This window comes from Phaenicophaeus curvirostris, chromosome 15 (assembly GCF_032191515.1).
Source record: "Phaenicophaeus curvirostris isolate KB17595 chromosome 15, BPBGC_Pcur_1.0, whole genome shotgun sequence".
Taxonomy (NCBI): Eukaryota; Metazoa; Chordata; class Aves; order Cuculiformes; family Cuculidae; genus Phaenicophaeus; species Phaenicophaeus curvirostris.
In genome coordinates, this window is record NC_091406.1 from 1,667,694 (window position 1) to 1,693,245 (window position 25,552).

The 25,552-nt window shown below is 49.4% G+C and overlaps 2 protein-coding genes across 2 annotated transcripts in view; one reads left to right on the plus strand and one right to left on the minus strand.

The window, feature by feature from the left end:
* The window catches only part of LOC138727181 (organic cation/carnitine transporter 2-like), a 48,351-nt gene extending 40,607 nt beyond the window's left edge, over window positions 1–7,744 (plus strand). Inside the window, exon 11 of the transcript XR_011338532.1 lies at window positions 6,195–7,744. The gene's annotated coding sequence lies outside the window, so the exon portion shown is untranslated. The remainder of the gene's footprint in view (window positions 1–6,194) is intronic.
* An 11,466-nt stretch (window positions 7,745–19,210) lies between these two features.
* On the minus strand, window positions 19,211–25,181 carry IRF1 (interferon regulatory factor 1). The gene is made up of 10 exons (XM_069869189.1): window positions 25,082–25,181; window positions 24,153–24,244; window positions 23,134–23,233; window positions 22,778–22,954; window positions 22,399–22,448; window positions 22,138–22,273; window positions 21,838–21,963; window positions 21,008–21,054; window positions 20,211–20,346; window positions 19,211–19,753 (listed from the first exon to the last, which is right to left on the minus strand). The coding sequence occupies exons 2-10, from the start codon at window positions 24,237–24,239 to the stop codon at window positions 19,656–19,658; spliced, it is 957 nt and encodes a 318-aa protein (XP_069725290.1). The 5' UTR covers window positions 24,240–24,244; window positions 25,082–25,181; the 3' UTR covers window positions 19,211–19,655.
* Between the last annotated feature and the right edge of the window lie 371 nt (window positions 25,182–25,552).

Here is a 25,552-nt window from a genome sequence, read left to right on the forward strand (position 1 = left end):
ATGGAGGCAGCTGGAGAAGTGGAGCCGAGCTCGCCAGGCCACCTTATAAACACACCCGACTCGGAGCCCGGCTGAGTTGCAGACCTTACAGAGACCCTGCACGTGCCCCAGGATGGGTTTTGCCTTCCCCACGTGCCATGTGGCCCCTGCGGGAGCCGAGCTGCGGCTGCCGTGTGGGCTGTGGCGAGCTGGGGAATTTGGGCTGCTCTGAGCCAGGTGAAGGTGAGCCCAGGAATGTGACTCTATTATGGCCCTCTATTATGGAGCAGGAAAGATTGTGGCTTCCAAGTGAGTTTTTTGTTTGTCAGGGCTTGTAATGTTGATATGTTTGATTTGGATGTGCATTCGTGAATGCATCTGGTTTCCTCTTGGTGCTGGTATTTCTGAGAACGGATTACAGTGCAGTGCAGACCAAGCCCGTGTCAGCAGAAACTCTCCGTGTTGCTGTTCTTGGAAAAAAACCTCTCCTAAGGAAAGGGTGGAAAAAGGAAAAATGGGGGGGGGGGGGTGAAGCAGTATTCTGCATTGGCTTTAATGTTGGTTTGAAGCTGATCAGCAAATCAAATGTACGGAGATGTGGCAGGAGGCAGGCGAGGTGACAGACCTGGGGTTACCGCCTCTGGATCACCCATTCCTGCTCCCGTGGTCTTGTCGTTAGCGTTGTTGAAGTATGTAATTAAATCCCGTGTGGCTTCAATCTAGCTCAGCAACACGGCAATGAGGGAAGGAGCAATTGCTGGGTGCGTGCTGGGCTGGAGCAGCAGAACCCGCTCCGCTGAGGAAGCCTGGCCGCAGGAGGAGAGAGGATGAATTAAGCAGGAATTAGACACCCTGTGAGAAAATCCTGTGGCTGGAAGGAACAAATATAACCATGATGATCAGGGTTACTGCGGTGAGGAGCATCCATGATCACTTTAAACCTGCCAGGGCGGGCAGTGCCTTGTATCGCTGGAGTCAGGTAAAGGGTCACCCTGCCATAAATAAGAGGTTACGATGTGCTGCATGAACCTTGAGTCATCAGAGTGTAAAATATTGCTTTTCTTAAGTGGAGGGGAAGCAGCAGAGCCAGGCAGACGGGCTGATGGGGGCTGGTTTAGGCTGGTCTGGATAAAGCCAGCAGTGAATCCCAAACTGGGGTACCAGCACGTACCCCTTTGCCACAATGGTGGCAAAACAAAGCTGGTTTAATTCTCTTACAGAAAGCTCCAGCAGCATTTAACCCTCTGAAAATTAAAAGCATCGCCAAGGAAGCTTCCCTGGAAAGCAAATAATGGCTGCAAGGAAACTGTTCCACCAGAAACTCAGTTTTCTGCTAAGAAAAAGGCAGGTTGACAGAAAAGTTTTGGCTCATCCCTGTGCTTAAGCAGCTACGTGGGCAGGGTGCTTCATACTCAATTAATTGCAGTGTAATAGCAGCCTTAATTTTGCCTGCTGGCCTGTGCACACAGCAGACTGATCTGATGGCTGGTATTATAAAATGCACTCATAAAATCTTGCTAAATAAATCCTTCTGTACAGCATCATAAGTTGCTAATGGAGATATATTGGATTTACTTATGATTTAGCAAATCTGGCTAGCACTTTGGTTTTGGAGTTGTGTTACAGTTAATATTTCCTAGACTTATTCATGTAATTTAGTTTTAATTTAGTCTTACTAATTTAACCCCGTAATAACACTTCCAGTTGTTCTAGGGAGTATCTTTTCTTGTACCAGACTCCAGCTACAGGGAGAAATGACTTAAGTAAGTCGGACTTCTAGCAGCGAAGGGAAAATAAAGTCTTCCCATTAGATATATCTAACAGCCTTGTAACACGATTGAGGTGGGGCATTCAACTGGGACACATTCCAAGGTACTTAGCTATAGCTTTTGGTCTGGTCTCATATATTTCCAGAGCTCTTTCCCCTCCTGGTCTGGTGCTTCTTCTGCATCCACCGTGGCCCCTGTGCTCCTGCAGCCCCCGCGGAGCCCCAGCGCTTCCCAGGGCGCTGAACCACTGGCAGCCTGCTGTGGGGTCATATCTTCAGCTTTCTTCATCTGAACCTCTCAGCTGCCCCGTAGACATCGATGAAGTGGTTTCGTATGAACCGATAGGCTGGGAAAAATGGAAGTATTCCTGTTTTGTAGAGAGGAAAGTACAGAATGGCAAGGAAGAGCAAATAGTGACAGCGTTTTTGATACTGATCTGCTCAAAGCTTGCATTGTGCTTCCTGTTGATGCAGAGCAGTTCCCCAGATGACCTTCGTTATCTTGTTGATTCATGTGATTTAGGTGAATGAAATTATCTGCATTACTTAACTAGACAGTCAGGCAGCCTAGATTTTTCAATACCTTGGGTTGGATTTGTTGTTTTAATTTAATTGCTAGAATGAATCAAGGCTTGGTTAAGATGATAATTAGATACTTGTCTAGGTGCTCCTGAGATGAAGCACGATTCCTAGAGGAATTCTCAGACAGGTGTAAAATAAAGGGATGTCACATGGGAAAGATGCTGGCTGTGTCCCGTCCCTCCCCAGCCCCGTCCTGCACTTGCTGGTGGGTGCTTCAGCCAGGGCTGAGCCTGGGCCAGGAGCTTCAGCGGCCAAAATTCAATAGGAAAACTGAATGGGTGTAAAAATGGAAGAGAGAGAGCGTTGCCTTCAGTCTCCAAAGCATGGACCCAGCGGGAAGCTGCCTGGGAACTGCCTTCCCACAGGGAAGTACCCAAATCCTTATCTTTTTAGCTCTGAAGGGGCTGAGTTTGCTCTACAGAGATAGGCTTTTGATGGGCTTTTGGTAAATAACTCCCCTGCCAGCCTGCTCTACCCGGTCTGGTTGCTGGCACCGTTCACAAAAAACACTGCGACTGGGCTGGGCAGATAGGAACGATGCCAAGACCAGATGCCTTCTGGTTGACCGAGGAAGAGTAAAAATGTTGGGCTTAGTATGGAAGAAAAAAAAAAAAAGAGCTACTTGGAGGAAGTCATGCAAAGTCACACAAATATGCCTGTGAACTTGGCCGCTGTACAGTGGCGGTGCCAAAAATAGCTGCAAAAACCTGGCTGCATTGTGGTGAGCAAAGCTTGACGAGCCGTGGATTCTGCTGCAGCGTGAGGAGTGGGGCAGGGCAGGACAGGAGGAAGATGATGCCAATTCTCATGGCGAGGGCTCGCTCCATCTTGAGGAATTCACTTGTTTTGGCACCTTGCACGTTTAAAGGTCAACTTACATTTATTAGCTTGTTTTCAGATGGGCTCAAAAGGCGTTTGCATGAACTTTGAAAAACAAGAAACATAAGAAAATGAAACACAATCTCCACAGGAAATTTTGACATAATTATTGTGACTCAACTTATTAACTGCCTTACATAAGTGTTGGTCTTGAGGCTTTCTTTTTATCTCGTCTTATGAGCGTGCTGCTGGGTGTTAATGTAGATAAAAGAATTTGTCGGGTTTTATATAGTTCAGTTATCTCGGTCGCCTTTTCCAAACGCAGTGTAAGAAGGGTCTCCACCGAGCACCAAAACAGGGCAGGGTGCATCGCGAAGCCCCGTTTCCTCTTCTGGGAACGATCTCATTAGCGGTGATGAACTCCTGTGAGGTAGCACTAGGTTTTAATTAAAGGTTAAATAGATTGTGTTACGAGTGACGTAGCCTGGCCAAGGGCTCTGAGCATGGAAGTGGGTTCAGGAGGTGTGAAAATCACTTAGAAGCTTCATGGCTTGATGGTAGCTCAGGTGGACACAGCCAGGCTGAGTGAAAATTAAATATTTCGGCTCATTTCAACAAGGCAGCTGTTCTTTTGTAGGTTTAAAAAAAGAATAAAACCAACTGAAGCATTTTATTTTGATTTTATACTTAAATGAGGTGATTAAAGCAAAATTCAAATCTACTTGGGGGAAATTCCCTTTTGAGGTGAATCATGTTTTCAGAGACAAAAGTGCTGTGATGAGAAGGTTCCAAACAACTCAGATTTCAACTGAGTTATTTGAGACAAATGATGCTCTGCACATTAAAGTATTTTATTTTGTCTTGTTTCATGGTATGAGTGAGTGACCCCTGTATATTCACGTGCTTTTTATTGCCAGCAAATGGTGCTGGCTGGGTACAGGTACAAGGTGCAGGTGACAGACGCCGTGAGAGCAATGCCAGTTTCTATGACAAGGAATTACAATTATTATGTTTTATTACATAAACAAGCAGGGCTGCCACCAGCCACTACTGTTGTACAGGGAAACTCAGCCTAAACGTGGGCCGAAGCCCTGTAAATACAGGGGATAAACGCGGCTGCTTCCCAGGGCGATGCACGAGTTGATCCCAGCTCAGTGTAAGTGGCTGAGAAGTGGTCAAGCTTCTCTAAGGGCTTGTCCTGGAATTAAATCAGCTATTCCCACCCTTCTCTGTAGTGGCTGTGACTTTTGTTACTGACAGAATAACTATTCTAACTAGGCAAAAATACATATATACATATATATGTATAAAAAATTGATATGTTTTAACCCCAGCTGGCAACTAAGTACCACGTACTCGCTCCTCCCCTCCTTGGTGAGATGGGGAAGGAGAATAAAAAAAACAAAGGTGAAACTCGTGGGTTGAAATAAGGATAGTTTAATAAGAGGGCTAAGGGAGAGAATAGTAGTAGTAGTAGTAATAATAATAATAGAATATACAAAACAAGTTGGGCACAATGCATAACTTGTGAAAAGGTGAAAATTTCTCTTCTGCTATTTTTCCTCTGCAAGCGTCTTCATTTTTCTGAGCCCTTTTACACTGCCTCCTTGTTAGGGGACAGAATTGTCCCAGTGATAACTTGGAAGTGTTTTTTGTGGCATTGTCGTGCCCGGCCACTCTCCTCCTTCCTGGCTCGTCAGGTGCTGCTGGGGGAGCTTCAGGTTCCTTGGTGGCTCCCCAGGTTGAAGTGAAGCCCCGTGCGCTGCGTGAGGGGAAGCCCCTTGTGGGGAAGGTATGAAGCAGAGAAATAAGCGGAGCTCAGAGAAGGTGCTGCGGGCTCCGAGCAAGCCGAGGAGGGGAGTTTCTGCACAAAACCACAGGAGCCACCGTGCATATGGGGGCTGGGGTGAGTTGCTGCTGGGAGATGCAGCTCTGGTGGGTACTGGGGGGCTGGGAGGCACCCTGGCCTTCGCTTTTATTTAAAAGCATGTCTGGGTGCTGCACCCTTTGAACTAGTGTATCTGCAGGTACATAATCAGCCAGAGGCTGGAGATCACCCTGTGCCAGAGCCATCTCTCCGATCTTCAACAGAGCAGAACTCGCTGGCTTGGTTCATATTTCTCATTGTACAAAACGTGCTTGAGTTTTATTGCTTAGGTAGCCATAAACTCTAGAGCTTCAGACACGTCCGTGCTCTGTTTCTAGCCAGCAGCAAGCCCTGCGTTAGTCACTTCATGATGCTCCAACCATCACACGGGATGAGGCTGTGGGAAGCCTGCGAGTCCCAGCACAGGCGATCACCTCCCGCTGGTTCTTATTACAAGCTGGATGGTGGGCGAGGTGCATCCTGTCCAGGTGTTTAAACAGATTTCAGGCAGTTAAAACACCTCAAGGCAGGGCAGGAGGTGAGGAATATGGGAAATTATTTTTCATGGTGAGCTGGGTAGGCTGGAATGGATCAGCTCTTGGGAAGAAGAGGCAGCGGCAGTGACCCCCGCAGCTGTTGGTGGAGGGCTACAAGAATTAAACTCCCTGACCTAAGTTTTCATCTTCCATCTGGACTGCAAGGAGAGACTTTTTGTCTTGGAAATGACTCCAGGGTAGGACCATTAGAAAAAATAAAATTCTCATCTTCATGTCTTGCTGTGCTGAAGCTTTCTTTAGGGCAGACCTTACCTGCTGCCTCACGTGGGGTGGTTTCCAGTGTGAGGAAAGCAGCAGCACTTTCCCACTCTAAGGGAATAGAGCTAGAATAAGGCTGTGAGATGGGAGGTGGTTGGCAAGGCGTAGACAGACCTTAGGAGGAGAATTTTATAAAATATACCTAATGTAAAATGTGGTCAGTGTGCTGTCTGGGTGCCAGTGTTGTAAATATATATACAGACACACAAATATATGTGTATATACACACACAGCACTTTGCAGGGAGAATGGATATCAGCATGTGAATAAATGAACACACTTTGGCAAAGAAGGAATACTTTTTATCAGCTGAACTGGAGATTAAGTAATATTCAATCTGTTAACTTTGTCCCTTTCCTTGCAGCGCTTGGTACATGGTTTATACCAGAAGAGGCACGGGATGAAGCCAAGGCTGGGAAACCCTCCCTGTGGAAGAGGGGATGCGGAGGAGGTTTCTGATGGAGCAGCAGCTGAAGTTCCACACGCCCAGCAGCTCCAGTGCTCCCAACCAGCAGCTGGGTGATGGCCAAGGCAAAGCTCTAGCCGTCCGGCGGCTGTCGGGTGGCTGGTGTGACACGGGAACACCCCAGGGAAAAGTGGAAGAAAGACAGACAAGTCAGTCCTGCATCTGAATTCAGGTTCACAGCCGTGTGCTTGGCAACCATGGAAAGGTTAAGACCTTAACTTCAGCATTTCTCGTGCACTCTGCAGCCCAAACACAGCCCGTCTGCTCTGTGTAAGAGGTGGTGTGTATTTCTGTGTCACATCCAGAGAAGGGCATTAATTTCGATGGACCCAGCCAACTGCCTCAGCACCCAGCCTAGTTGGGGTGGGGATGAAGGACAGTTTCCACCTTACATCTTCTCACTGTTGGAAGCTTTGATGTTGCTCACACGGCTGTTACTGCTTGATTTACCTTCACTGACGTTCAGACTGTGACCCTACCAAGAGCGTTATCAGCCCATCTCTGGATTTCAGTGGCCAAAAGCTCCACAGCTGGGGCCCCAGCAAGGACTTCCTCTGCCTAACACAAAGACCAACCAACCTCTGCTGAACTGATTCGTCCCACTTTAATTGCTCTCTTCAGGAGGTCTCTTTGCCTCCTGGAACCACCTGGTTTATTAGAAATTGGGATTTTGGATATATTAGAAATGTAGACCTCATATTCCCACAGGCAAGAGGAGATGTGGTAGAATGAATGTGTATATTGTATCTTAATAATCGAGTCTTGTGGGGTTGTCAGAGTTGTTGAGGAAGGTTTGAAATGGGGACCAGTTTTATCTCACACCAGGCATTGGGTCCTCACTTAACCGTGCAAGTCCATGTAGATTTCTCAACCTAAAAACAGCATTATACAATAACCAGATGTTATTGTGTAAGTATTTGGTAAGTAACAACTCTTGCACTGAAAATAAAATTAAAAGTCTTAAATAAAAATTTAAAGAAAACAGGTTTGGGGGGGAAAAAGTCTTCGAAGGTACCTACTTGAGTTCAGATTTATAATTCCTCAAAGATGTTGGCAGCATTAATTTCTCCTTTGCACATGGAACACATTTGTTCATATATGCCATTGTACAGCTCCTTTTGAGCTGAATATTGTCCTGGAATACAGCAAAAGCCAAATATAAGATGTGAAACTGGAAGAGACCATATTTCCTACTGCATAAAATGCACTTCTGGAATTTTCAGTTCTTCTTTTCTGCAGTATTACAAATGCTTTTATAAAGTATCATGGCTGATGAGCTTAAAAAAGAAATAAGAAAATAAAAAAAAAAAGTAACAACCCCTGTGGCTTTGGATATATTCACTTCGAGTCTGTGGTTAGTATTTCCCAGGCTGCTTAGAGGTGAGCCGAAGTTCAGTCATCGCCGCTGCTCCCCGAGTGTCTGCTGCTGTTTCTAAATGAGTCGGATAAAAGATTGTGAAAAATGGACCTGTGGTAACTTGCATCATCCTTGTTATGCGTTTCAAGGCTGGGTCACGCTCAGCCTTGCCTCGCTCTCCTCCTCCATCCCCGCAGCAGCCGCCGGCGCCGTCCCAGCCAGCGCAGCCCGGGCTGGGCACAAACCCACTGCCTTCCTGCTATCAAGTCGTTGCATAACCCTGCATCTCCAGCCCTGCTGGTTTCCTCCTTTGCACTAGAAATTTTGCGTTAGCCACCAGATCTCTGTCTGGTGAAAGACGAAGAGCTCCAAAGGCACGGAGCCCGGCAGCTGCTCAGGGTGGAAGCCCCCAGCCCCTGTGCCCCAGCAGCTACAGGGGCGAGAGTGGTGTCAGACCCGTCTGAACTGAGGAACCCTAGAGAACACGTCACTCTCTCACCTCTGCCCTCAACTGTGCAACCGCTCTTTACATCCCTTCCCTGCTGGGCAGCGTTTGCCTTAGAAACGCAGCCAATCTGTCTCCCTGGTGCACCCAGAGCTGCTGGCTGCTTGCTCCTTGCACACACTCATTGTTGTGGTGCTGGGGTATATTTGTGTGTTTTATTTGTGTGCAAATATAAGAAAGCGGAAACAGAAACCTTTCCTATTCCAAAATAAACCCATACAACCACTTGTTTTGAGGGAGGTAGTGCCGCTCCTGGTGCCTCGGGTGCAGGTTCGGTGCCTCTGCCGGGGAGCCGCACTGCTGGATAGAAGTTTGGTGCTAATTTGCCCCCCAGCCTCGGGGCAAACGCTTCCCAGCATCCACCTGTGTTCAGGTACCAAACTGCAACCCATCACCAGCACCCACAGAGCTCTTCGCTCTGCATCTTGCTGCTCTCATTAGCCAGTCATTTACTACATCAGAACAGTCTTTAACGTGTAGCACCAGCAGCAGATCCTTTTGGGTTTAGTATGTTCTCCCCCGGGCAGGGAACAATCCAAGCCCGGCATTGAGTCGGTCTTTGCAGCTGGGAGGTTACTCTCCCTGTTGCAGCTTTTGCACGAGAGGGGAGCGGTTCAAGGCACGTGATGATGTTTCCACTGGCACCCGGGTGCCCTTGGCATTCCAGAGACCGGCTAAGACCTCTCACTCTCCCACTTGTACAAAGCAGGAATGATCGAGTGTGAAGGGAGGTACCTGGATGTGAAACCAGCTGAGAAAGATCCCAGCCACTTCTCTTTTCCCGTCAGTAGCTGTTGCTTCAGTTCCCGTTTCCTAACGCTGCTGCTTTCATTGGCTTCAGGACCTTTTCACCAGTTGCTCACCAAGAATTTCTGAGTCTCAAACCAAAACATAGTTCAGCTATTTCAATCGAAATCTTTGACATTCCTATTGCATTTTGTCTTTAAATGAGGATTTATCATCATTTGTACAATTTTTGTCCCTCCTTTCTGACTACAGGCCATACAAGCTTGAGTAAGATATTTTAACCATGCCACCTGCAGGGCTCCAGCCACAGAAACAAACTCTGTCCTCTTGCCTACACCTGAATTTTCCCCACTCTCCTTCCCTTTACCTAGACCCTTCTGCCAGCATTCTCTTCTATCAGACCTTGTGTATCAGTCCCTGTCCTTTGGTATTAAAGTAAAACGGACACCAACTTGTATCTCAGAATCTCGGACTATTAGAAAACTGCTCGGATACTTGCAGTGAATGAGACGGGAGCCGTGCTAGCGGTACCTGCAGTCACGCCTCCATCATCTCATCACTGTTGCTGCTCCTGCAAGGTTGTAGCTTTGGGGCATTTTACTAGTACTGGTTCCACCACGGTGCCCAGGGCCCTCCTTTTCCCCATGGGAGGTGCTGCTGTTTTGAGATCGTAGTGCGGAGGGAATGGAAAGCCAGAAGAAGCCATAGAACACCTAAAACCCTAGAAAACCCGGTCTGGGGTCTGGTGTTAACTCTTGCTCCTATGGTGCTGGTGCTTTCTCCCTCCCAGGCCATTAGACAAAACATCCCTCGTACCCACACGGCAACTAACACAACTCAGCGCTGATTTTGCCCAGGAGCCTTGGTAACACTTCAGCATAAAAATTCATTAAGAATTCGCTTGTTCCCATGAGACCCTTTCCCAGGTGCTACCAGAAAGGAGCAGATTTAACCCAACACAGATCTAACCCAGCTGGTCCCTTCCCACCCTGAGCATCCCTGCTCTGTGCTGCTTTGCTCCCTGATGGCAAACCTGGCAGGAAAGGTAGGAAAGAACAGGCTGGGAAGGGTAGGGCTTTTTGCTGCTAATTGAATGTTATAATTAGCAGCAGTGGGTCTTCATCTGAGATCAGCTGGCAGGGTTTTCCGTGGGGCAGTTTAGCTGGGGGCATAGCTCAGCAGCATCCAACTATCAGCGAGGGCTTTGCAGAGATGTTATTTAGCACGAGGAGGAAGGAAAGGAGCCAACAGCTCCATTTAGCTGACAGGAGGGCTCCTGGGGCAGCAGGGCCAGCTCCCCAGAGCCTGCAGGCTGAGTGGAGGCTGCGGCACAGCCAGGCTGGAGCCTGTGTCACACCAGCTGCTCCCAGCACCAGGTAAGCTGGGACCATTTGAAGTTTCTACTGCTTGTTACCTGAGTGCTGAGAGAAACTAGGAGTGCAGCCCTGATGGTGAGAGTGCATTGATTTGCTGCTATCCTGGGGTCACAGAGGAGATCCCGGGCTAATTTGCTGGGTTACTGGCTTGAGAAATAACTCTTGATCTGGGACTTCTAATGCCTGTTTTAGAAATGTAAATAAGGAAGTCTGTCTTGTTGTATTAACTATAGATGGCTTAAAATGGCTGTAGTTGTTCTTGGGTTTAATTCCCTTCTACCCCCAGGAGATTAGTAAATAAACTCTGGGTTCCCTGCAGTGGGTGCTGTGGGCTGTCGTTGGCTGGAGTGAACCAAAAGGACTGAAGAGCATTCTGAGTGCTCTGAAAAGTAAAGGAAAACATTATTGGTGGAGCTACCTGCACAGATTTGTTTCCAGCTCATTGAGAGTGTTGCATTTTAAGACAAAATGAAACTGTTCTCTTCCTTTTTCTTTTCAATATTCATTCATAAACAGAAGCTAAACCTACTAGCTCTAGGCTCTTTCCTTTTCTGCTATTTCCCCAATATCACTGGGTTTTCCTCTCTTTCTTTCACAATATCTGTTCTCTCCTGTGTTTCCCTGTGTAGGACACTTGGTCTTTCTCCTCTGGCGACGCTCTGGAGGGCGGGCAGCGGCTGCCCCCGTGTCAATGGGAACATCGTGCAAACAAGGAAAGGTCTTCCAAGGCACCGAATGCCTCTTTCTATCCTCTCTGTGCCAATTGCCCTCTGCTCCCGTGTGCTTCAGTAAGAGATGAGGAATTGTGGGCTGTGCCTTATTCGCGTTGTAACGTGCATTAAAGGTGCCTGCGGAGGAGCTTCCCACGCTGCGCGGAGGGCAGGGGATTTCTTGTGCTTTGGTTTTCTCCACGGATCGGTTTGAGAGGCTTCCTGAGAAATGAGAAGCACTGGTGTGCGGAGCTGCAGCACGACCAAAGCCCAGGGCGGGCAGAGCTTTGATAGAGCCTGCAGAGCTGCAGGTTTTGCTCTCTCCATGTCCCCATGGAGGCAGGAACAGGGGGAGAGGATGGATCTCTGCCTCATCCAGAAGCACCGGCGTGGCAAGGTTATCCCACCCCTTCCAATTCGGTGAAAGCTTTAGTTCTGATGTTTCTTGGCTTGAGGGGAAGGGAGTTTTCTTGTTGGTGGCAATTTGGCTTTCCTCTGGTAGTAAGCTTGGGGTCTGGTTTTGGAGTTTGATCAAGCAAATGTTAAGGCAGCACTTCAGCATGTAGAATGCGTCGGCTAGAGTGAAAGACTGGTAGAAACGCTGCAGAATGCCTGGTTGGGATTCACCTCTGCCCTGGAAGCTGAGAGAGATGCTTTCACCTGGCAGCTTCATGCTGCTGAGCTTCTGTGCAGCAGAGAAATATCACACAATGAGTGAGGGAATGGCCACCAATAACTGTATTTCTGTAGCTGTGAAGTGTGGAAGAACAGGAGAGTTACTATTGGACCCTAATTGAGATGTAATCAGAGTTTAACAAGAAAGATCTCTTCTAAAGGCGGGGACTGGAAACAGCTGCAGATTGCAGTAAGGTGATAAACAGATGGTAAATCAGTGCACTAAGCAGGAGGAGAAAGCAAAGGGCTTCTTACGAACTACACCACCTGCAACAATCTTCTTGCTCTTTGAAGAACAGAGCAGAGTGGTTGTGTAGGACAATTCATGTGGGAAGACTCTAGTCCCACCTCCTGCTCAAGCAGCGTGAGCCACAAAGTCAGACTAAGCTGCCCAGCGCTATTTCCAGTCAGGTCTTGGAAACTTCCAAGACTGGAAACCTCTCCTGGTGACCTGTCCCACTGCTTGGCTGTCTTTGCAGGAAAAAACATCTCTTGATATCTAGGCTGAATCTATAATTTCAGCTCTTCCCTCTTGTCTCCCATACCATGCAGCCTCAGAAGACCCTGTCCCCACTTGCTCAATAAGCCCCTAGCAGGAGCTAGTTATGAGCTCCCTGAGAGCCTCTCCTCCAGCAGAACAAGCCCTCCACACCCTGCCCTTAGAGCAAGGAGTCTGTGTCCTGGTTGTGCTGGTGGCTTCAAGCGTTTGGAGCTTATTGCTCTGTCTTGCATTGGGGTAGGAGGGGGACCCAAAACTGAACACAGTATTCTAGGTGTGATCTACTGAGTGCGAGGTGGAGTGGAGAATCCCTTCCCTCAGTCTACAGGGCGTGCTTCTCTTTGTGTCTATTGGTGTGGAGGTCTGAATAGATGGCTCTTTGTGAACTGGACACCCGAGCAGGAGGGGACCTTGTGCTCTGAGGTGGAGAGGAAGGCAGAGGAAGTGCTGAATTGGGGCATGAATCATATACGTGCAAGATTTGGTGTTCAGTGACTGCAGCAGGTGAGGCTGGAGCTGCCCCTGTGCCTCCCACCACACTAACCCTGCTGTGCTGGTGACCAACACCAGCAATCAGCCTTTCCTTTGTGCTTATTGCAAGTGTTGTGAACAATATTGTTGAAACATGTTTTGAAGTGACAATACATCGCATGTGGCTTTTGCACAGACAACCTCCCAGCAGCTCCTCTGGCTAGGGGGTTGTCATCCGAGCCCCTGCTCTCCAGGCAGGGAGGTCTGTCTCCTCATCTTCGCTGTATGTGGTCTGGTGGCCCCAGGCGACCCTGTCTGGTGGGCACTTGTTGGGTATGGACTTAATCAATGAGTGCCTGGAGGGATGAGAATAAAAATAAATGGTTATCAAATATCAACCTGCTGGACGCACAGGCTAGGAGTGTAATGATCAAGTCACAACGTGCATGGTTGGTGAGATACAGAGTAGTAGAAAAGGTTAAATCCATATTAGCTGTAGGGGAAAAAAATAAGATATCTAAGGAGGGAAGTTCTTGGTTGTTCAGATATGGTGTTAGCTGATGCCCAGAGGCACTTCTGGCAGCGCTCCCGCTGCAGCGTTAGGCTGCTCGCCCCGGGTACCGAGCCTCTAGAAATGCTTGATAAGAACCTGCTTTAGACTAAATCTACCCTGGCTGTACAAACATTTTTACTGCCGCCTCCCCAAGCAAGACAGGCAGTTTTCAAGTACAGAATCACAAACAGCCACACAGGACGCACCCTGATTTATGCATCAAATACCAGGAAAGGCTTAAGTTTTGTTTGTCACTGAGCAGATGGTGACGGTTGCTCCAGCATGTGAAACATTTCATGCCTGACACCTCAGTTCAGGAAATAGTGGTTTGCTCGGCAGAGGTGCAGGAGGCAGCGAGTTGTTATCGAGTATGACATTAGCCTTTCTCATAGTTTTTCTCCATGTACCGAGTTCGGGTTCCAGAGCAGGAGGCTGTGCTGGGCTCTGCACTGGGGACAGGGGGGTACCCCAGGTGGCACATGGAGGCTGGGGGTGCCCTCAGCAGGGACACATCCCAAATGCCAGGCTCTTGAGCGTTTTCTTGGGTTTTTGACACCGTAGCGAGTTCGTTTTCCTGCAGGGCTGGGCCCACGTCCCGCAGACCTCACTCGCTGAGGTTCCTGTTCCTCAGACACAAGGTGCCTGAGGTTTGCTGAACCGCAGTGAGTTCATTGTGAAACTGTGCCAGCAGAGCGGCTCCAGCCGCCCCAGGCTGCTGTTCTGTGCAGCAGGGTCAGCTCAGTCCCATCCAGGCTCTACCGAGAAGTCGGGAGGTGAGCTCGGCCGGAGGGCAGCGGTGGCTCCCCTGCCCCATCCCCTCCACTTCGAGGAAAGAGCAGAGCTGACGGATCCGATACTGAATTATTGACTTGTGTGCAATGTGTACATGCCAACATGGTTCGCTGGCCCATTTTAAACATCGCCACTGGGGATCCGTGCCACCTCCCTCCAGAATTTTTCCAAAACATCCTCAAAACCTGGCCAGTGCCGTCCGTACTCAGTGCTCTGCTCCCTCTGCTTTCTTCAGCAATAACATTGGGGAAAACAAAGTTGTTCTTCTCTGGATGTGGCTTCTCAATTAATATTTTCTGCCCATAGACTCTGGGCAAAAACTTTGTGTGGTATTTAGCAGCTGACAGGACAGACGCAGTAAAATGTGTCCCTGCAATGCAGGTAGGATATCGAGGCATGTTCGGTGTTTGTGCCTGCGGTTACCCTGGGTCTTGTTATTTAATAGCCTGGCTTGCAAATAACTATGATGTATAATGCTTGTGCTAGGCTCGTTTTGAACCAGGGCCAGCATCCCTGTGTTGCTTTCCATCCTTCATTTTCCATGTTATCGGAGCTAAACCACCACATACTTCGAGAGGAACAAAGCCTCCATCTAGTTTCTGGTTGCCCAGAGCTCCTCGGACCATTACTCCATCCTCCCCCCCACTGAAACCCGCCTGCAGCCACTCCCTTGCTTTTGTATTTGTGACCATTGCTCCATGCAAACAGAAAACAAAGTCCTTCCAGAGGCTGGCGAGGCAGCCGGTTCTGCCAGGCAGGCGTGTAGAGCTGCCAAGGTCGAACCTCCCTGGAGGATCCCCCAGCGCTGCTGCACACACCTTGTGTGCCCCCGCGTCGCTGTGACCGCGAGTCTGCAGCGCGGGGTGACACGGGCAGGCGATGGGGAACATGATGGGCAGGAGGGCTTACGTCAAGTGTGAAGTTTCCTGCACCAAAATAGCTCCCGAGTTCATCCGCGATGGCTGAGCATCCTCCGCGCCGGCACCGGCAGGGCGGCTGGTGGCTCAGGGCGCTCAGGTTGTACAAGCAACGTGTCTGGCTGCTGTTCTGGTCCAGGGGATGGACTCCTGGCTGGATGGGTAGGGGGAGAACGGACCCTTAGTGAACCAGAGAGGAGGGATGATCAAGCACAACAGCAGATAAATAATATTTACAGTCCAAGACATTGGGTTGCTATCTAAGGAATGCTTTGCCTTTGAACCACAAACAAGTATTTCATTATTTTTTGCAGCTATAAATTCATACCTTTGGTCTGAAGCACTGCTATCCTGTGTAGGTGCGACATCATAAATCATGCAAACGTGTCCAATTGTAAGGATTCAATCACCATGGCAGATAAAGGTGAACCGATAACTGCCTGCTCTGCTGCCTGGCGGGCAAAGCTCACACGGTGCCACTGCTCCGGGCAGCCGAGAGCAAAAGGCTCCGGGCAGCCGAGCTGCTCACAGGTCGCTCCTAATGAGCGACTACGTTACGAGCAACGTGCTAAGAGGACCGGGAGGGAGGAAGTTATGCTCACCTCTTAATAGTTGGAGGGCATTTTAACAATCCATTTGGACAAAGATCAGGGGGAAAACAACAACAACTCTGTTTACAGGTTAAGCGTTTTTGCTAGGAAAAGCTGCAGTTAACAGATGTGTGGTCTCCTCGCCTCTGCGGTGCTATCTCTGTTGGCATGAGCCGAGGTCTTCTGCTGTCTCGATAGAAGATGCTGCAGCAGCATGGTCTGTGCCCGAGTTACTTTCCCAGGTTCAGGTTGTGCCTCTGTTTCTGAGGCTGTTGTGTTGTTTTCGGGAGGTTTTGTCCTGTTGGCATCCTAAAACTCTGAAACTAGATAAGGAGAAATTGGGATTTGTGTTTAAATGGTTTCAAGGCTTGTGAGTGAGCTGCAGCCAGTGGTGGTTTAGGTACGGTGCAGGTGATGGGGAGCTCTGCCGGCTCCATTCACTTCATCCACACAGAGATGATCTCTCTTTATCATTTCAACAGTTACATTGGTTACAGATCTTTCTCATCATCATGCAAGGTTGGCACAAGAAAGAGCCACTTGCCCTTCGAGCCCTGCCCATAAAAACTTCCCTTTTATTGCTTTGCTGGGTTTGGCAGGGATGAGCTCTCCCCAAAGACCTGCTCTCCATTCTTCCCAGCTGAATGTAGCTGAGTGCTTATGAAAGGTGAGAACAACCCTTATTCCTGCACAGGAAAGGCAGACAAAGTTTGCTGGGTGTATGAAGAGCTTGGTTAGGACAGGCAAGTTCAGAAGAGTCCAGTGTCAATGTTTTGAAAGTACTTTCATCACCTAACCTATGCAGGAGGCTCATCCTAAAGAGGTCGTGATGTTCCTCTAGGTACAAGCAGCCTGAAGGTCTCCTTGGTTTGCACTGAGAGAAGAAAGGTCACTTCTGCCAATCCCCCCTGCCCTGGAGGCGATGGCTCAGCAGCCTCTGAGTCTCACGGGGCTTTTGGCAGGTCAAACGCTTCCTCAGCTGGAGAGCTTCCCTCTGCTTTTCTTTCCCCTCCCAAAGAGTTAAAAACAGTTAAAAGTCTTTGAATTTGGCAATTATTCACCCTGTGAAGAAACTGGACAGATAGATTTTACCCCAAACTGGGACTTCAGCCCTTTTCATTGGCAAAATACCTAACGTGCCACGGGTCACTCGGGTACCTTGGCAGGTGATGGAGGGAAGCGTGTCCTCTGTCCTGGTGAAAACAGACTCGGAGTGTACCTGTGACCCCTGGGTGGGAGGCACTGGCTGCTGATTTCTTCTGTCCTCAAATTTTGGGCAAACCTTTTATCAGCCAAGATTTAAGTGTTGCTTTAGTTTGTTTTTTAAAAATCAAACATAACTGAAAAACTCAGTCTTTTTAATGCATGAATGGGCAAATTAATCTCTGCCTTATTTTTAGCGTTCTTTGCATCATTGAAAGTTTCCCTTCTCTCTCCGTCCCCTTGCGTGTGACACTCACAGCAGTTCCTGCACGAAGCTGCTCTGGCTGTGTGGATCGCAGAGGTGGATCCATCCTCGGCCTCTCGATCCAGCAGCCCTGCGTCCCCTCCCTGGCAGCAGCTGCTGCTGCAAAGCTGATCTGGTGGGGAATTTCTTTGCTCGTGCACAAAGCGTTCCTGCTCTAGATCTGCACCGGGCGGCTGTGCAGGGTTTTGGGGGGGTGATCCGAGGCAGCCCTGGCCTCTGCTCTAGCATCCCTGGTACCCAGGGGGTTCCCAGCAGGATATATCCTTTCCCAGGAGGTGGATGCAGACAGTGTGACCGCTGTAGGGGGACCGTAAGGTCCTCATCCTCCAGGATGAGGCTGTAGGAAGCTGCTCTCTGCCTGGTGCCACCTGGAAGGTTACGCTTGAAACCACCCGCTTTGGGCTGTCTCGGAGGTAGGGCCAGTTAATGACTAACAGGTAGTGGAGCAATGCTGCCCAGCCACCTCGCTGGACATTACCCAAGCCTCCTAGCTGTGCTGGATTCAAGCCTCGCCACCACATGCTTCTCGCGGTGTTTATTTTTTCCCTCTTCCCTTGGAAACCCCCACATCTGTCCCTGCATGCCTGCAGGTCAAGTCGCAGCAGAGCCTGTGCCAGACAGTGGATGTCTGCTTTGTTCCAGCCCTTTGGGTTGGATCTTCCTCTCCCGCAGCCTGACGTTCTCCTCTGCCGATCTGCCCTGGCTCGGTGGGTGAAGTTGTTCCCCAAGCCCATCACTGCGCAGCGTTGCTGGGTGCAGGGATTTTCCAGGCAGTGTCAGAAGCCCCTGGCTGCAGCCGGACACGTTACATCAGCCACACGTGTCTCCTGCCTCCCACTCTAGACCCTGCAATAAAATCTTGGACCTTTTCCAGCCTGGAAGCAAGGCCAAAGCATAACGTACAGAAGGGAAACCCAGCTTGTTTCCCCCTTCCCTTCAGAATTGTGCATGCACTTTCTTTTCAGGCAAACCCAAGTTATTTAGCTAGGTCTTTGCTGCTGATCTTTTCACAGAAGCTGATAGGGACATCAATAACAGGGACTTTCATAAAATAGTAGAATCCTGAGGTTGGAAAAGACCTTTGACACAGAGCCCAACCATAGCTGTCCATTACTAAATCACATCCCTAAGTGCTTCATCTACCTCACTTTTAAATAACTCCAAGGACAGAAACTCAGCCACCTCCCTGGGCAGCCTCTGCCACTGCCTGAAACCCCTTTTGGTGAAGAATTTTTTCGTAATGTTCAACCTTGACCTCCCCTGGCACAGCTTGAGGCCATTCCCTTTTGTCCTGTCCCCTGTCACTTGGGAGAAGAGCCCAGCTCCCTCCTCTCCACAACCTCCTTTTGGGCAGTTGTAGAGAGCAATGAGGTCTCCCTCAGCCTCCTCTTCTCCAGGCTGAACAACCTCAGCCCCTCCCCATAGGACTTGTTCTCCAGCCCCATTCCCTTCTTTGGACACACTCCAGGACCTCAATGTCTTTCTTGGCTTATTGCTCGGGGGTCTCCGATAGCATAGCCCATAACCTCTTTCTAAGTTAGGTCTGAATGATGGCACGTACCAATGTGCACAGGATCTGGAGAAGCAGGATTCCACCCACCAGCCCCGCTGGCAAGAGAGAGGGTGGAAAACAGGAGAAAACTGTGCTAAATTCCCTGTGCTTTCATGACTCATGAAAACCCCCATCTGACAGTCTCTGCTAACAAACAGCACATCTGTCTGGGTGTTTTCAAAGAATCTGGAATGCACTCTCAGAGCTCTCCCATGAGAAAAAGTAAACATGTCATATATAAAACATTTTTATTAAAACAAATATACAACACTTTATATACAAAAATAAAATGTACAACAAAAGTCTAGTGCAGCTTAGTGATTTGATTTTTAAGACCTCTTCCCACCTCCCTTGATGGCCCAAGGTGGGTCTGTGGTGCGTTACAGTTTGCTGCACACGGCAGAGTGCCAGAAGGGATCGCTGAAAGGCGTGGTATAAATAGCAAGGCCCCTAAGAGCACAACAATGTTCATGCGGCAGCTCCTGAACTATTATGTGCAAACAGATACGGCGCGCCTAGAGCAGGTAACATCCTATGGGTGGATCTGGGTAGCTGTGCTATGTGGAAGCAAAGCCTAAACTGAATTTTCACATTTTACTGGTCTAAACTATTTTACACAGTTCAAAGTCGAAAGATCTGAAAGATAAACTACATGATGGCGTAAATCAAAGAAGAAAGGGCCCATTAGTGCAATTTTTCTGACTAAGTGTAATCTATAGTTGTTATATTCAGTGTCACCAGTGTTGCACAGGTAAGCAGCAACCAAAACTAATAGTCAAGTCTTTTGCAGTCTCTAAGCACTCCGTGGGTAAAGTGCTCATCGCATCTCACGCAGGGAGGACAGAACCTCCTCCCCGGGCCCCCGGCACACGATGCGTCCACCTGCCAGCAAAAGCTTCACCTCTGCAGGGATGACAAGGTGCGTACTGCGGCTGAGCATCCTCAGTGCCAGGAGCCCTGCCCGTGAGCTGGGAGTCCTTTCTTTGTTTATTTATAAAGGAGTTGTTCATACTAACCTCTCCAGGCCTAAAAGTTAAACGGAATATAAGAGCTACTTTCTTTCTTCAGTCAGTAACACGATTTCTTCCATTCTCTTCAGGCTTATCAAAAGTTTCTGAACAGTTCGTGGTCAGAGGAAGCAAAGGGTTTACAAGCTGCAGTGGATGACTTGCATGTTTGGTCTCACTGTCTCCATCCAGAAGTCTAGGCTGTTTTTCTGCTCTAAAAACCTGAACTCCAGCTCTCCTAGACAAAATAAAACAAGAATGAGTACTGAATCACACACAGCAAGAGTAAAATAGTGTGTATATCTCTCTGTGTGTATATATATAGAAATGTATCAAAACTGAATGATTTTGCAGATGTAGGTAAATCCTGTAGACTAACAGTTCCCTAAAATACTCTAAACGCTTTCTATTAAATTGTCCCATTTAAACCATTGCAAGGAGATCCTTAAAGCTGGCAAAGGTCACGTAAGTATAATGCTAAGACAAATCTGCAGTATTCTCTTACTGAAGGTGTTTTCCCCCTTTTCCTTTTATGAAGAAAGTCCTCAAGGCCTTCCAACAGGCTACTCGGAAATATCAGAATAGAGGGATGTGTGAACTGCTCTGTTTGCTTTGCTCCCTCCCAGAAAGTGTCTTGCATGAAAACCCTCGTCTGCGTCGTCCTTGACTGTCCATCATGACCAAGAGGTTCATACCTGAAGTCGTGTCGATCTCCCCATCCTGCTCCTTGTAGCTGTAAGTGCTGCACAAGGTCTGCGTGCCCAGCTCGTTGGTGAGAAAGCCTTTCCCCCCGACGCTGGTGGCGTGCCAGTCCTGGGCTGGTTCGAGCAGCTGCAAGAGAGTAAGAGGATGGTCACAACTGCTCCTTCTTTCTGTGGGTGCAAGGTTTTATTCCTTTCTCTTCATTGGAAAACAGGTAAGCAACAAAGATCAAATTATATCTTCTCATGCTAAATTATATCTTCTCATGCTAAATTATATCTTCTCATGCTAAATTATATCTTCTCATGCTAAATTATATAAAACTCGCTTCATTCTCAGATAGAAGAAAAAGAAAAAAAAACATGGAAGGCCAGAGCCCCTTGGGTGATGAACCCCCCGCCTTATCAGTGGGGTGAGTGTGACATGTCTGGAAAACACAGATTAAGCACCAAACATATCAGAGGTGGAGGGAAGGCAAAATAAAACAGTCTAGAGAACCTTTGCAGACTGTAATAGAACAACCTTTACTTCTAGCAGTGCTCAATAGATTTCTCTGACTTTCACATGAAGAGTAAATATTTCCTTGGATGCCTCATCTCCAGCTCATGTTTGTGAAGTAGCCTTCTCTTTAGATTTAATTTTTCAGGCTACCTCATTAAATAAGGGTCTCGGATCACAGTAGCTTATGTTGAGCTCATACAGGATGGGATCAGATAGCTGCTTTCCTTCTTCTCTTGGTGCAAACAGCAACTTTGGGCAATTTTGTTATGACTAGAAGGGCTGCTTTTACCTTAAGAATCTCTGAATTCATTTCATCTTCATCTTCATCTGTGATTGCTTTGTAAGTACACGAAAAAAGAGAGAACAGACATAGATGTCAACATTTTACGTGTTGCCCCTAACACTTCTGCTTCCTCATCACACAACCCACTCCCTACTCTCGTCACACACCACCACTCCCTTTTACTTTTCTCCCCCAAGACCGCACTGAGACACAGCTCACGGGTTTGAGGCAAGGAAGTCCATCAGCAGCTCCATGCCCTGACCTCCCCACAGCCCTTCATCTCAGAAGCTTTTCAACGACCACACGTTGAGGTGTGCGGCTCCAGCCAGCTCTGACGCCTGCCCAAGAGTTGCCAAAGCAGAGCCCAGTTGGTGTGCAGGAGGAAGATCATTTGCACCCATGTTAATTATTTTCTCCCCATTGGGAAGCAGGGTTACCTCCACTGTCGCTATTTTACCCAACTCTGTCCTGCTCCTGGCATCTCCTTCTAGCTGCCTCAGAAAACCCCAGTTCCACCCTCCTGGCTCAGAAATCTCCCCTCTTCTTTAGGGGCTGACCTGTCCGTGCCATTGCGTAGAGCCTGCAGGACGAAGCTTGCCCCTTTGCCCACATGTGCAAAGTAAACAGAGTTTTGGAGCCTTTCACCCACAAGCAGCTACTTCTGCAAGTGGCACATGACAGCTCTACCCTTCTGTAACCTGGCCAGTTTGTTAGCTCCAGACACCCAGATCCAGCAGGTGGAAGGGGGTCTTCCTGTTTCTTGTGATGCCCTAGGAGCCCTGCCTCGTCTCCAGTAAACTGATAAAAGACCAGGCTAGAAAAACAGAAACACCTACTTTCTGAGGATGAAGCCAGAGGAGACACCTGGAGCTGGTAGAGGTCATTGGTGCTGTCAGCTATGGGGATTTCTATCGGTGCCTTCCAGTCGGTCAGGGAGCAGCTCACCTCGCATGGCGAGAGGTCTGTGGGATGCACCAGGCAGAGTTGGCACCCGCAGGAGAAACACAACCCCCTCTATTTCCTCCTGCCCATCTGATGGTGCAGCCAGGCCTAGCCCAAAGAGCCGCCTTTGTCTTGTGGGTTTTGCACAAAAAGTACTTTCCACTCTGCTCAGAGAGCTAAAAACTGCGTCTCACCTAAAGTGATGGACGTGCTCTCAACCTCCACTTCCTGCCCCGTGTAGTTGTGAACAGTGTAGCCACTGTGGTCATCTGGCAGAGGAGTGTTGGTTAGGCTTTCTGCTGACTCCTCCATCCTCGTGTCTTCATACAACTACAAAAAATAAGGACAGAACGTGAAAGGCTTGTCTAAGAATGCATGAGTTCTCATATGAAAAAAATCGAGCGTGAAAACCACCAAAACCTCGAGCTTCTTCAGCTGCCTCTACAGACACATACCTTTCTCTTGCTCCTGTTTCTTGCTTCTCTTGAAGACTTTGACTTCCTTTCTGTTAAGTAAAAATAAGACAAATGTGAGAAAGGCTGCACAGCTGATGTTTCAGGCGAGCGTGAGCTCTTGCAGCTTGAGCCCTGCTCAGCAAGCTTTGCTCCCACGGTCAGCAGCAGTGAGTTCCTTTAGACACATTTAAAGAGTTTGGGATAAAATGTGCTGTTTGTACAAACCATTACTGATGGCAATAACCAGTGACAAACCCCTGCAGCACCAGGGCTACTGCTGGGTCTGTTATCCCCTACCCACACAGAGCAGGACATTTCAGCAGTGCTTATGTGCAGTGGTGGAAGCTGCTTAACCCCAGCTGCATCGCTGCAAACTTACCTTTCTTCTGATCCTTTGTCAAGGGTGGCAGCATCCTGTAAACCCTGACAGCACTGGAGCCTTTGTTGATGCTTTTATCCTTCACTTCTTCAATGTCAGGCAGGGAATTCATAGCACAGCGGAAGTTCGCCTTCCAGGTTTTTGGGTCAGGGTCTTTCTCACCGACTTTATATCTTCCTATAAATAAGAGATGGAGTGTTTAAACTTCCCAGCGCTAGTTCTGCCCACCAAATCAAAATCCTTTTTCTATTTCCTCTGATATATAGGCCAGCAGTTAAGAGAACTGAAGTGTAAGTCAAGGCAAAACCTTGTTTGAGAGGGTCACACCACTGATGGAGATTAAAGCCAGCACACACCTGTATGGATGGCCCAGCTGCGGAACAGGCAGGCATCTTTCTCCATGTCCCAGCCATGCTTAGCTGCGTGTTTCCATGGGATTTGAAACATCATCTTGTCCTGAAGTTAAACCAACAGAAATTTGAATTAGAAAAGAAGCATCATGTGCCAGTTTGGGACACTAGATTTAATCAAAGAATTCTCAGAAGCAGCTCGGAAACTTTATAAACCCTCTGCCCTGTATCTTAATTAAGCGCCCATCGTTCCATCTTTTGTCCAACGCATACAAGGTTTTCTAAGGGTTCTGAATGTGGGAAAGCCACACGTGGTGGAGTACAGGAGAGGTAAGCAACATGGGCAATTTTATTCCAGAATAATTTAAATAAATTGCATCTAATTATTAGTGTATCATCGACTACACTATATTTCCCAGGTGTTCTTTGGTAGAGAAGCCTGTTTAAAGTTGTCCATAAGATCTTGCACGAATTCTATAAACCCCATGTCCTAGCTTGACTATAAAGTGGGATGGATATGGAAACTTATGGGAAAGAGCTGGCTGAAGAAGCCTGGTGATCTCATACTGTGGTACAGGCACAGGGACGTGCCTTCCAGAGCAAAGTAAGGTAAATCTAGAGTTTCATTCAGGGCAAATCCTAAAATGGGGAGCAACTGTTCAGCGTGCCAGTAGCTGTTCACCTGGGACGGGAGGTGACTGGGCTCAGGGGGGCAGCAGGCATGAAGAGAGAACTCCTAGTTTTCTCGGTTCTCCTCTCCATCGTGTTTGGGTTGCTTTTATTTTAATTTATCATTCCCCTCTTGGGAATTTTCCCAGGACGAAGATGGGACTACTATAATGTCTACCAACGGGAGCCACCTTTTCTGAAAACAAAATCAATTGGTTTTTTTGTTTGTAAACTTAATGCTTGTAAGCTTTCTCCCTGTCCTTTACTTTATGATCCGCTCTTATGTTTAGTATCACCTCAGATCCAGGATAGTTAATGATACAGAAGTAACAATAATAGCAATAAGCAGCCCTCACCTTGTTAATCCATATCAGTCCTGGTATTTGGTTGGAATTAATCTGCATTTCCAGCCAGGGCCTCATGCGCATCCTTGACGTGGGCATGGTGCCTGTGAAAGGAATGACAGGTCAGTAAAGAACTCCTGTTTTATCCCCTTGGCCGTGCCACCCTCCATCCCGCTGTGTCACCAGCACCTCTGCTAACGCCGCCCATGCCACCAAACGACTTTTCCAGCATCTTCCCTGCTTCTGGAGGGCAGAGCATCCCGCTGGGCACCAAAACCCCCTCTGAGGGCTGGGATCCTGCGGGGGGTGGGGGGGCGCTGAGACTGCAGGGGGGAGTCCTGGGGGGCCCCCATCGCCCCACGGCGTCATCCCCTCCTCCCCGGCCCCGCAGAGGCACAAACCGACTTCTTAAAAAGTTTATTATTAATTAAATTGCGCAAGGGGGACGGTGGAGAGGGGTTGGGGGGGAGAGATCCCCAATTAGCGACGGCCCCACAGAACCGCGCCCCGGCCCCGCAGGACCCCGGCCCCACCGGGACCCCTCCCTGACCCACCAGAAGGGACCGGACCCCTTCGTCGCCCCCCAGAGCCCCTTTCTTATTGCCCAGGACCCTGCCCAGAGCCCGGCCCGGAGCGGAGCCAGGCGGCGCAGCCCTCCCGGCGCTTCCTTTGCAGAAATAATTTCCTGCTTGCAGCGTTGTTGGTTTGTTTTTCTCAGGACAGGCGGACCAGGCTTGTTCCCCCCTCTCCCCGACCCCCGGTACCCGCTCCCCAGGCCCCGACGGCCGCTCCCGCCCCGCAGCCCCAGCCCCGCTGCCCCCTCACCCTCCTCGAGCCGAGCCCCGCGGCCGCTGCCCCGCCGCTGCGGGCGCCCCGAGCCCCCGGGGCCGAGCGGAGGTGAGCTGAGCGACGGGACGGGAGGCGAAGGGGCCGGGACCCACCTCGGTGTCCGTGGAGCCCAGGGGAGCGGAGCGAGGTCCGCGGCCGCCGCCCGCCGCCCCGGCTGTGCCGCCCGCGGGGCGCGCCCTCGGGTTTAACGCGGCGGCGCCGGGATTCCCCGCCGGCCCGGGCCCGCCGCCCCGCGGCCAATCAGCGCCGGCCCCCGCCCCGGCCGCGCCCGCCATTGGCTGCGGCCCCCGGCATCACTTCGGGGAAATCACGCTGTTGTAGCTCCAGCGGCGCGGGGGGAGCGGCCCCCCCCGCCCCCGACCGGCCCCGCCCGGGGGACAGGCCCACGGGGCAGCCCCGGACCCAGCGAGGGAGCCAAACCCCGCTGAGAGATCCAACCCCACTGAGAGATCCATACCTGTCCCACCGAGGGACCCAGACCCACCGAGGGACCCAGTCCCCACTGAGAGATCCAACCTCACTGAGAGATCCAGCCTCCAGCCCCAACCCCACTGAGAGATCCA

Bases quoted from the DNA above. Each gene is read 5' to 3' on its own strand.
- IRF1 (XM_069869189.1), bottom strand. From the start codon at position 24,239: ATGCCCACGTCAAGGATGCGCATGAGGCCCTGGCTGGAAATGCAGATT. The intron at 21,964-22,137 runs GTGAGACGCAGT...TGCATCCCACAG, and splicing joins GAGCACGTCCATCACTTTAG to ACCTCTCGCCATGCGAGGTG. The intron at 21,055-21,837 runs GTAGGTGTTTCT...GTACTTACAAAG, and splicing joins TCTGGCTTCATCCTCAGAAA to CAATCACAGATGAAGATGAA.